Source organism: Ips typographus, linkage group LG2, assembly GCF_016097725.1.
Source record: "Ips typographus isolate SLU linkage group LG2, UJ_Ityp_2.0, whole genome shotgun sequence".
NCBI classification, from domain to species: Eukaryota; Metazoa; Arthropoda; class Insecta; order Coleoptera; family Curculionidae; genus Ips; species Ips typographus.
This window is the reverse complement of record NC_138423.1, coordinates 13,104,601-13,116,659: the sequence shown is the minus strand read 5'-3', so window position 1 is coordinate 13,116,659 and position 12,059 is coordinate 13,104,601. Positions and strand designations below refer to the sequence as shown.

Here is a 12,059-nt window from a genome sequence, read left to right as displayed (position 1 = left end):
AAGGTAGATAGTTGCTTTCTTAGAAAAAAGTAATTGAAGGTGCCGTCTGAAAATATTCCGCTTTTAGGTACCTTCCTAAAGAGAAAGCCCACCATTTGCTGTCATTCCGCTATCTAAAGCATATCAGAATGCAAAATTATTTGTTTTTTAAGAGGCGGCTACAGTACACTTTACCTTAACGATATTACAATTTTAGCAAAACCCAGACCCGCCATTTTACTACCATTCAGTGAAGTAATGTTAAATTATAACAGAAAAGCTGTTGTTAAGGAGCGCTTTAGGTAAATACTCCCAAACTGACAGAAAAATGTGAATTTGTGAGTTGTAAAGCAACTTGGTTTTAAAAAAGTAAATTTTCATCTCACAAAGTAGCGTAAACTAATTTTTATTATACTTAACAGAAAATACTACATTTTCAACTGTTTATAAAATACAGTAAATATGACATTTTCGGAACAGCGCACGGAAATTTTTTCCCGATCCCTCTTTCCGTGCGCTTAATAATGAACATAGATATCCATGATACTAGATATCCTATGGCAACCCGAAGAAAAAAAAGAAACGAGTAGAGAATGTGTCTAGTAGTAGAAAATGTGTCTATAGCAACGATTTATTTATTAATGACAAATTTTATTTTCTGTCAGTGAAAATTAAGTATTTATGTATTTATTACATTTTGCAAAAATGAATTCAGATTGTGAAGAAAATCGGGATATTCCCGAAAATATCTTACAACGAGCGGCAGAAGTGAGTACAGATTTATTACCAGTGAAATCCAGGTTGAGATATGAACAAGAATATAACAGTTTTACCGAATGGCGGACTCAGAAACGAATCAAAATTGTGAGTGACGATATTCTTTTAGTATATTTTTCTGAAAAAGCCAACACTATGAAATCCTCCACTTTATGGAGTCGATTCTCTATGTTAAAGAGTTGTTTGGCAATAAAAGAAAATACTCACCATCAATATCCAAAAACGATTGCTTTTTTGAAACGACAAGCTGTAGGATATATACCAAAGAAATCCAAGATTCTTACAGCAGAACAAGTAACCAAATTTTTATGTGAAGCTTCAGATGGAGAATATCTACTAACAAAAGTAATTTTAGTGTTTGGCATCTTCGGTGCATGCCGCAGAGATGATTTAATACGTTTGAGTTTAGATGATGTGGAAGATAATGGGCGTTTCCTTGTCGTGTTCTTACGAGATGGAAAAACTCACAGGTCAAGAAGTTTTACCATTACCAATGAAAATTGCAAATTCGATCCCTGTACAATTTACCGTAAATACGCAGATCTCCGCCCTAAACATATGGAGAGTAGAAGATTATTTGTTGCATACCGAAACCAAAGATGTTACGCTCAACATGTTGGGTGCCATACTATCAGTGGTATTCCAAAACTTGTTGCAAAATACCTAAAACTAAAAAATCCCGAAGAATATACCGGACATGGGCTAAGGCGCTCTTCGGCAACCATGTTGGTGGAAAACGGCGGTGATTTGCTCACTTTGAAAAGACACGGAGGATGGCTTTCTTCCAATGTAGCAGAAGGATATATAGAAGAGTCCATACAAAGAAAAATTGAAGTATCACGGAAGTTGTTTAGCCCTTGTAACTTGGAAACTACAACATCTGTAACAGTCAATCAAGAGAACCAAAGCACACACAAACACTCCGCTTCAACATCTTTAGCAGAGTCTTTAGTTCAACAAAAAGAAATGCAAAAGGGATTGAGCTTCAACAATAATACGAATTGTACAATAAATATTACTATTAATAATAACGGTTCTGTCCAAAATTAATTTTCTTAGAATTACCCACTTGTATTTTTTTTGGTTAATTTGAGTTGTATGTACTTACATTTTTACTGTTTTAAAAATAAAAATAAATATTCCCAATTTTCTTAATAATTTTTTGCGATATTTTTTGTTTATGTTGATTTCAGGTACCTAAGTATAATTATAAAATCAAACGAACTTACCTGTTGTGAAGTTCGATTTGAATTATATTAGGCCTCGTCGAAGTAAATAAGATCACTTGTAGTACCTCATTTCGAGTGTCTACCCACACAGTTTAAAGACAAAGAAAACACAACGACGCTCTCACTTTACTACCGTCGTCACACCCCGACCCGATACTCATTTCTTCAAAGCCATTATTGTTGCATAGTAAGGGAAAAGCATTGGGATAGGGTGGGTGCTTATTTACTTCGACGAGGCCTAATATAATTCAAATCGAACTTCACAACAGGTAAGTTCGTTTGATTTTATAATTATATTAGGCCTCGTCTTCGTAAATAAGATCACTTGTAGATGTTTAAAGTAAATATGCAACAATATGCATCCGCTAAGTTTTTATTAAAGATGTAAAGGCGATTACCTAAACTAGAAACTGTAACACCTAAGGATTTTGGCTTGAAAAGCTAACTTAATCTTATATTAGTTAACAAAGTTTAACATGTAATTATAAAAGTTAACTTAACAAAATACCAAACACATGAACATACTTAACCTAATAATATTGCCTCAGAAAAATTATTTTGGGAAACTAAAGGTCTTTGATAGAATTTCGCAAAAGTTTTGGACTTCTCAGTCCAGCCTGCTGAAAGTCTTATAGTATCAAAGCTCACCCCTTTACGGGCCGCCGCGGAAGTCGCAGCGTGCCTGGTGCTATAAGCTGTGAACAAAGACGTATCTATTCCGCTCTTTTTCAATATGGTTTTTATCCACCTACTAATTGACTGCGAACTCACATTTCGATAGGGCTTTTTAGTAGAGATAAAAAGGTTCCGAAGAGAATGGTCTCTTAACGGTTTAGTTCGATTTAAGTAGCAAAGTAAAGTTGTGGCAACACATATTGTCAAATCATGCTTAAAAAAGGGCAGTGTCAATGTTGGCTGTAGTCTATTAGGACCCGAAGTTTTGAGTCTCTTGGGCACCTTTATTGTGATGTCGCTTTTAGTAATTACTATATTTCCTATTTCAATGTTGGCAAATGTTTGTATTCTTTGCCCTGTTGTAAGAGCCAAAAGAACAGCTAACTTTTGAGCCAAGATTTCTAGGGAAATCTCCTCGTTTGACAGAGTTTTAATGTAAATTAATACATTGGAAGGGTCCCAAGTTGCAGCATATTTGGGTAAATTGGGTCTTAACCCATACACCCCTTTAAAAAATCTTTTCAATCTATAGTCTTGTGCAACTTCGGGAGATGCAATTTGGGAAATTGCAGATCTGTAGCTGTTGAGGGAGCCATATGAAGCTCCTCTCTCGAACCGTATAGATAAAAATTCTAAGACTAATGGTACCGTAACATTAAATACATTGTTGTTTTTCTCTTGGCAGAACTGCCACCATAATTTTAAACCAACATTGTATTGTTTGGCCGTTGAATTCGATATAGAAGATGAGCAAATGTTTAAGCCGATATCAGGCACCTCTCTTTTCTGCAACGCTTGTAAGATAAGGGTCCTGCCACCAGGGAAAGGCTTTTCCAGAGGGGGTGAGGTGATCTATCAATAGAAAGAAGTAAATTTTTATCCGGTTTAAAATGAAGCGGATCTTCTGATAACAAAGAGCAAAAAACCGGGTACCATGGTTGAGAGGTCCAGTAGGGGACGACTATAATTCCTTCAGCTTTATCTTCAATAACTTTTTGGAGTACACGTAAGATAAGAGCAAAAGGCGGAAAAGCATAGAAATAAAATTTTCTCCAACTTATTGTAAAGGCATCAACAGCACAAGAATCTGGGTCTCTCAACCAAGATACATATTTTTTGCACTTTTTATTTGCCCTGGAGGCAAAAAGGTCTATTTCGGGATTTTTAAAATGTAAAGCAATTTTTTGAAATACATCACGATTCAATTCATACTCCGTGGCGAAATCTAGGCTCCTGGATTCTTGATCCGCCTCAACGTTTTCCTTGGACTTGATATAAGAAGCAAAAATAAAAATATTACGGGCCTCACACCACTGCCAGATGCGCTTTGTTAGAGCATTCAGTTTGGGAAACTGGACACTACCCATGCGATTGATGTAAGATAGAGCAGTGGTGTTGTCAATACGACACAAAATATTGACATTTGATAAATGAGATGCGAAGCATTTTAAGCCAAAAAACGCCGCTAGAAGCTCCAAATAGTTAATGTGAGAGGCTTGCTCACAGGGGCGCCAAAGCCCCCGGGATCGCTCACCATTGCAGAAAACTCCCCAGCCACTAGACGACGCATCTGAAAATATTTCCAGAGCAAACGATACCGTCTTTAAGGAGCTTTCTGCATAAGGAATGTGCGTCAGCCACCAGTTAAGGTCTTCTACTAATTTGTTCGAAATTTTCATCATGGAATTATAGTTACCGTTTTCTTTATGGAGGGACAGGAATTTTTCTCGTTCCAGCAATTTTGTATAAAGCCAACCATACTTAACTGCTGGGCATGCTGAGGTCAAGGTGCCGATAAATTGAGCAAATTTTCGAATTTTGCATTTTTTGATAGACATTAAGCCTTTAGTCAAACGTAGAATTTTTTCTCTCTTTTCCTTGGGCAAAGAAATGGACATATTTTTAGAGTTGTATATAAACCCCAAATATTTGCAACTACGAGATGGAACCAGACAACTTTTCTTATAATTAATAACAAATCCCAAGGATTCAAGCAGAGTTCTCGTTGCAGATATATTATTTTCGCACTCTGACTTAGAGGTTCCAATTAACAAAATATCATCGATATAAATGACAGATACCCATCCTTTACTCCGCAAATAGCTAACCACTGGTTTCATTATTTTAGTAAAAAGTAAAGGAGCACAATTTAATCCAAAGGGGAGACAATTATATTGATAGATCTTATTTTTAAATCTAAATCTCAAGTATTTTCTATCAGATTTCTTTATGGGGATAAGAGTATACGCATCCTTCAAATCAATTAAAGCCATATAACAATCGACAGATACTAACCTTGAAACGGTTTTATGATCTTCAATTTTAAAATGGTTACATTCTACATATTTATTAAGGGACTTTAAATTTAAGATTAGCCTTTTAGAACCATCAGGTTTAGGAGTTAGAAAAATTCGAGATAAGAACTGTCCTTTCACCGGTGTTACCAAACTAATTGCACCAGTTTTAAGTAACTTTTCTAATTCATTCTTAATACTATTAGCCTCTTTTACAGACCAAACTGGTTCCGGATATGCAAACCTTTGATTAGGGATTTTAGTAAACGGAATTTTAAAATTACGGATGCTTGACAAGATATTACTATCTGACGTAATTTCCGCCCAGTTATCATAAAAGTATTTTAGCCGCCCTGCGGTTTTACCAACCTGGACCACTAACGCCGGCGCTTCGCTGTTTGTGGCGCTCCTCTCGCCTTCCTGAAAGTTCCCCGATGTGGACGGTCCTGGGTCGTCACATTCTGAGGATATGGGGACGATCTCGTTTGATACTGGTGCTGCCTGGCCCGAAATCCCCCCTGAAAATCCCGGGACAGGCCCCTGTAGTTTAAACGGGGCTTCACAACTTTTTTCTGTTCTCTAGGCCTAGCTGGCGGCTTAAGAGATTTAATAGAACGCTCTATCTGCTTTGAGGCTTCTAGTCTCTTATCTACGTCACAGCCAAACAGCCACTCATCGGTTGGGGAGGCCAGGAGGCTCTCCCTGACGGTCTTGTCAAGGTTGTAACAAGCAAGCTCCTTCCGAGCAGAAGTTTCTTGATAAAAAACATCTGTGAGCAGACGACCAGCCTCACAGAGAGGTTGCACATACGTAGCCCCCCTCTCTTTTTCTTGGCCTAAGATAGTCGTGATTGCCTGACCGAGAGCAGAGATACTGGCGCCTATTTGGCTCTGCAAGGTAGATAAACGGGTATCCCTCTGCTTCACAGAGTCGGAAACCACCTTTTCTACAAGACTCTTGAGTTTTGGGGTACTAAGAAGGGGAGCGTTTTCGGGGACCAAATATTTTCCTATTAAAGACTCCTTCTCCTGAGAATGTATCCCATTTTCGATAATACTTGTCCACGTTTGCGCCATATCTGCTTGAAGTGGGGGACCCCATACAGTCCTATTTTTTGATACATTATCTCCGAATAATGAAGTATCAACTAGCATGTTCACTGGAGGGACTTCTCCATCCTGTGGCAACTCTTGGTAGCCGCAGCTTTCTTCTGGGAACAAAACAAGAAAATGTACCTAGGTACCTCACTTGCGTGAAGAGTTTATTGGGCTCAAAAGCACTAAACGTATTTTAAAGTTTGGCTCCAATTTTCTGTGTTCATAAACAGAATTAACTGGGTTCATTATGTTCATAAACAATAAACCCACATCAGAGTTCAGTTCAAGTCATCCCTGTGTTTTAAAACAAAACTGACTGAATCCATAGCTCTCATCCGGACGCTTCTGTGTTCATAAACAGAATAACTTAGGCTCATTGTGTTCATAAACAATGAAACCTAAATCATAGTCCAATTCTGTGTTCATAAACAGAATTGACCGAGTTTATTGTGTTCATAAACAATAAACATAATTCACAGTCCTGATCAGGACATTTCTGTGTTCATAAACAGACTTTCCTGACCCCAAACTACCAAATCGGACCGATCAGGTTTATCTTTACATCCGCACCCTTCCTTGATATAAGCAAATATAAGTGTCCCCGACAAAAAATCAATACTTACGAGGTGAGTCAACCGAGTTACCACGTAACCTGGCAGCTTCGGCCGGACCCTCGGATATCTCACTCTCGCTGTCAGTGGAAGGGAAAAGTACCCGGCGTCGACGGCGTACGGAACTTCTCGATCTCGAGCGTGAGCGCCGTTCCGAAGATGACGTCGACGACAAAGATGGCGAGGGCGAGGGGCTTTGCACCCTTCGACGGTGCCGCTCACGCCTTTCCGATGGTTTCATGCATTTCACTAAGTTTCGGAGATCTTCTTGAAGTTTTTGGACTTTTTCCTCCAAATCCAAACGTCGTTTCCGATTTCTACGATGCCCGGACATGATAACCGAGCTTTTTCACTAGCTAAACACTTTAAAAACGAAAAAAGGGACGACACTAAATTAACGAAAATTGCGCAATTTTTTACCGAACGTACGGGTAGGCACACAAAACAAGAATGAGTATCGGGTCGGGGTGTGACGACGGTAGTAAAGTGAGAGCGTCGTTGTGTTTTCTTTGTCTTTAAACTGTGTGGGTAGACACTCGAAATGAGGTACTACAAGTGATCTTATTTACGAAGACGAGGCCTAATATAATAAAAAATATCGTTCATTACTCGTCCAGAAATGGATTTTCCGTTCTTGCATGACTTCCCGTGTTCGGCTGCACCTCACACGAGAATTTGTCATGCGCGCACGGAAAAATCCTCATTTCTGTACTGGTAATGAAATATACTATTGCATTGGTTGGTTTGTAAATAAATACTGTGTTACTGTTAACCACAAAAACCATAGTTACCAAATGTACAAAAGGTCCTTAAAAATGCAGTTTCTACATATGATGTTTAGCCACAGCAATAGGAATATAGCCATAACTCAGTTATTTTGCTAAGTCTGAACATGCGCAAAAAAATCAAAATGTTCTTTTTTCAGTCCTATTTCCAACCCAATTAACCATGAAAAGCATAGTTGCCAAATGTACGAAGTCCTTAAGAATGGAGTTACCACATATGTTGTCTTGGTTTTGGCATAGCAAGTGGAATATGTTCATAGCTCGGTTATTTTTAGGATTTCAGAGACCGCAAAAACGCCAAAATATTCTATTTTCTGCCCTCTTTCCAACCCTGCTAAACACGAAAAGCTGAGTTGCCAAATATACGAAAAGTCCTTAAAAATGCAGTTACCAGTTACCACATATGTTGTTTTGGTTTTGGCATAGCAAGTGGAATATGTTCATAGCTCGGTTATTTTTAGGATTTCAGAGACCGCAAAAACGCCAAAATATTCTATTTTCTGCCCTCTTTCCAAACCTACTAAACACGAAAAGTAGAGTTGCCAAATGTACAAAAGGTTCTTAAAAATGCAGTTTCCAACTATGTTTCATATACCAGTTAGAAAATGCCATTTTTCTGGCCTTTACAGAAATATTTAAAAAAATTACATTGTTACAACATTTTTATCCGATCAATTAATCCCGATAAAAAATGGATTTCATACCAATTTTATATTACAAGACTATCGGGAATCGAATATGGATCAGGTGGGTTATTTAATCAAACTGAGTGCCGAAACAACGTGGCCCAAACGGACAATAATATAAATAAAACCGCCCCCAGATTTATTTATTCAATTTAGCCGAGGGAGTCTTTTAAGTCCTAATCTCATTCGGGATTCGAAGAGATTTAATTGTGCGAAAGACAAGGAAAAAACGTTTTGAGAGGATAACTCGGGTCGCATTTGGGCTGAGGAAAACTTGAGAACTTGGAAATTTAATAGTATCTTTCCGGTTTTTTTTTCCAGTTTGTTGTGGCTAGTTAAAAGGTATGCAGTAACGTGGTTAAATTGATAAAATTTAGAAACCAAAATCAAAATATAAGAAAAATCAAAGTAAATTAGTAATAAATAATTAGTTTTTAAATCCTAAAGAAATTAGTTTTTGATTTACTTTGACGCAATTGCTTTATTGCACATCATAACTTACACAAAATGTTTTATTTTATTGTAGGTAAACTACAAACCAGGGCAAATGGCGGTTGCGTCATCATTTGTGTTTCTAATAAAAAAAATAAAATAAGAAAATAAATGTCGTATGTCGTCGACAGTAGAGTTACGCCTACTATCTTGGAAGTTTAATTTATACCTCTATGATTGAATATACGAAATTTGACATGAGTGATGCACTTTGATTTTCTAAACATTTATATAGCAGAGTAGACAATGTATACATGGTGATTGTTTATAATATTTTAATGAATAGCTACATGCAGTATGTTTGCTGAATCGCCAAAATCTGATGTCAAAATTGTCAAATTTTTGACATGTATTGATTATTTCAAAACACCCTGTATTTTATCTGCTTATTCAGGAAATATCTTTATTCTGATTTCAAATTATATGTATCTGTTTTTTTTTTTTGAAAGACCTTGGTCACTTTAAAAAATATACGGTTTTATTTGTTTTTGTATTATTTGAATATTTCCTTTTTATATATTATAAACGTTGATTTTTATTGTTTTTTTTATGAAAACGGACAGTTTTAGTGTTAAAAATAGTAGTTTTTGTTTTTTTTCGCCAATTTGACACATTTTAACGTTCTTAACCATTTTTTACTGAACTTTTGGAAGTTTTAGCGTCAGAATGACACTTTTTGGTGACTTAAGTCAATTTTCAAGATTTTTTTTAAATTTTAATTATTTTGACCTTGATAATTGACTAGAGTGACCGCAAGTAGTTCGGTAAGTTAATTATCATAAAATTCGACTCTTCTTTAACATTTTGGTCTTGAAAATTGGCTAGAATGACTGCAGATATCCGGCTAAATTTACTATAATAGTAGTAGTTTTCAGTTAGCGTTCCCACATTTGACTTTTCTCATAACTTTTCTGAGCGTTAGCATGACACTTTTGACAGACGGAATGACAGATTTGGAAAAAAATTTTGTCCAACCAGCTGACAGACTGTCGCAGGGTAACTTCGTCAACAGTTGAAAAATGGCTAAAGTTACAGCAAGTAACATTTGACAATAGAATGACTACGAATATTTCGATGTCAGGGAATCATAAGCCCATTTTTTTTCACGCTAATGGGTAATACTCCCTAAAATATTCGACACCTAATTTTTGTTTTTTCATTTAAATGCCTGTAAGTCGAGAAAAAATTATAAAAATTGAAAATTTTTTGGTACACTGTATATCGATTTCTCTCCTGTGACATAGTAGTAAAGCTGTATCGCGTCTCTTTCTAACATATTGAACAAGACGGAATATGTCGGTTGCCATTGCAGTTTTCCAACTTTACCCTTCACTTCAGACTACAGACAGAACATTCGAGGGTGTTATAGGTTATGTTACATTTAATGTTTTATTTTGAATCGAAATTCGAAAGCAAAGAAACGTACAGTTATAGAACGAGATATAAACGAGATTATAGATTTTTTGGATTTGATTCTTTTTGGAATTCCGAAATGTCTGAAATTATTAAATACTGTGTAGTTAAATCGTGATGTGTGAGTAATATCCGAGCTCAGCCCGAAAAGTAAAACTACTTGCAGTTAGCAAAAGACAGCTTAAACTGGATGTATTACAAAACATTGAGAAATAAGCTCCATCATAAGGAAGACATTGTTCCACATAAAAACATGTTTAAATGTGTAAATACATAAAACTCAAGCCAACTCAGTGATTTAGCAAACGAAAGCTGGAACATCTTGAGGCTGTAATGACTTTAGGGGCAAATAGTCCTAAAATGGCCAAAAGAGTTCTATTTGAAGATCCAGAAATAATACCACAAAAGGCTACAACTAGCAATCAGTCTTTACCTTCTGGACTATTTCATGTGGAACTAGTCCCAGTAAATGTAAGATGCCAAGTGAAACCAGAAATTAAATATAAAACCACAACAGAAGATTTGATAAAAACAAAATCTGTAAGAACGTATACAACAATATCAACATCATTCTCTGCTTCAGCTTTACCTCTGAGAATTGCACTATCAAGCTCTGTCTCATTCAACTTCTTCTACTTCCAACTTCATAAAGTCTAGAAGAGGAAGAAGTGTTTTTTGTTTTCAGTTATCGTATCAAATAAATTAGTAAATAAATATAAACTAATTTCCAAAATTCCAACTTATCTCGTGATATACCAATAAGGTGGTTAATACTCGTAAACTGTCAGAACAAAATTAACAAAATTGTCTATTCAGAAAAATATAAACAATCACTCGGTACAACATATTTGGCAATGTTAGAACCAGTTTGAGGATAAATTAAATTTAACTTGTATACCAAGCATGACGGTAAATTGACCCTAAATCAACATATCTATTTTACACTCAAGAAAGTTAGCAAATGCAGCTGCAAAACGAAACAAATATGCATATTCATAATATGATATACCTTTCCAAAGAGCACACTTCCTGATGCAAATTATAATTGTTTTAGGGGTCTAAAGTTCACAAAACACCGTAACTCTCTCGCTGACCGACTTAATTTACTGCAAATCACCTGAGCATATACGTCCCACTTTCTCATCCCTAAAGCCCGTATTACTGTGCTTAAAATGACGATTATTTATTATTATTCTCTTTACAAATTTCCTTTCCAATAATTTACAAAACGACCTGTAATAAACTAAGTAACCAAAGGCTCGTTTTTCCTGATAGTAGGTACAATTTTATAGTCCATTAACTGAGACTTTTTCAGGCAGGTGGTGAAGCTTCGTTTAATGACTAAATCCTGTTCGATTGATTTTGATTACTTTTTTACGCTGCAAGTTTTAATTGGATGGTTTGTTATGGTGCTTTTTAACGTCGCAAAATTGCTTCAAATAAAAGTACATTTATTTTGATAGTTATGTTATGCTGTTGAGTTGTGTAACTAAAAACAGAAAAAAAATATGCATATTTAACATCATAATTATTAAGAAAAGAAGTTGGAGAGGATTTTAATTGAGTGATAATTTCAAAAAGGTACTAACAATTTTTGTTTTTTTTAATTCTGTACAAGTAACATTTTTAAAATTCTCAACCAAACTATTGGCCAGTTGAGAGGCACCGCACAAACTTTTCGAGTAAATTTGAGATAAAATATTTCAAAAACTAAAGAAGATAAAAATTTCTAGTTTCGGGTTTCAATTAGGGCTACTTATTGAAATGGAATTCAGGTTTGTCAGTTTCCAAATCATCTCTTAAGTTAACGGATACAGGATATTTTTTAAAATGAATACATTTTTAAAACATTTTCTTTTCTCCGCCCATCTCGAATTTAACACCCTGTACAACAATCTGAAAAGATTATGTCTTCATCGAAAAATACTGAGGTAATACCCATTTCAGAACAATTTGAGGGCAAACAATGTAAAAAAAGTTTAGTTTTTGATTGCAAGGCAATTTTGTGAATTTAAAATAAA

General features: G+C 35.8%; 1 protein-coding gene across 2 annotated transcripts; it reads right to left on the bottom strand.

The window, feature by feature from the left end:
* Positions 1-3,398: 3,398 nt before the first annotated feature.
* On the bottom strand, positions 3,399-7,055 carry LOC145725096 (uncharacterized). Of its 2 annotated transcripts, XM_081973694.1 has the most exons (3): positions 6,675-7,055; positions 5,324-6,164; positions 3,399-3,512 (listed from the first exon to the last, which is right to left on the bottom strand). In XM_081973694.1, the coding sequence occupies exons 1-2, from the start codon at positions 6,994-6,996 to the stop codon at positions 5,332-5,334; spliced, it is 1,155 nt and encodes a 384-aa protein (XP_081829820.1). In that variant the 5' UTR covers positions 6,997-7,055; the 3' UTR covers positions 3,399-3,512; positions 5,324-5,331. The 2 variants fall into 2 exon arrangements, with proteins under 2 accessions (XP_081829820.1, XP_081829819.1); XM_081973693.1 differs by having other exon boundaries at positions 3,462-6,164.
* Positions 7,056-12,059: the final 5,004 nt, after the last annotated feature.

Bases quoted from the DNA above. Each gene is read 5' to 3' on its own strand.
- LOC145725096 (XM_081973694.1), bottom strand. From the start codon at position 6,996: ATGTCCGGGCATCGTAGAAATCGGAAACGACGTTTGGATTTGGAGGAA. The intron at 6,165-6,674 runs GTAAGTATTGAT...TTTTGTTCCCAG, and splicing joins TAACTCGGTTGACTCACCTC to AAGAAAGCTGCGGCTACCAA.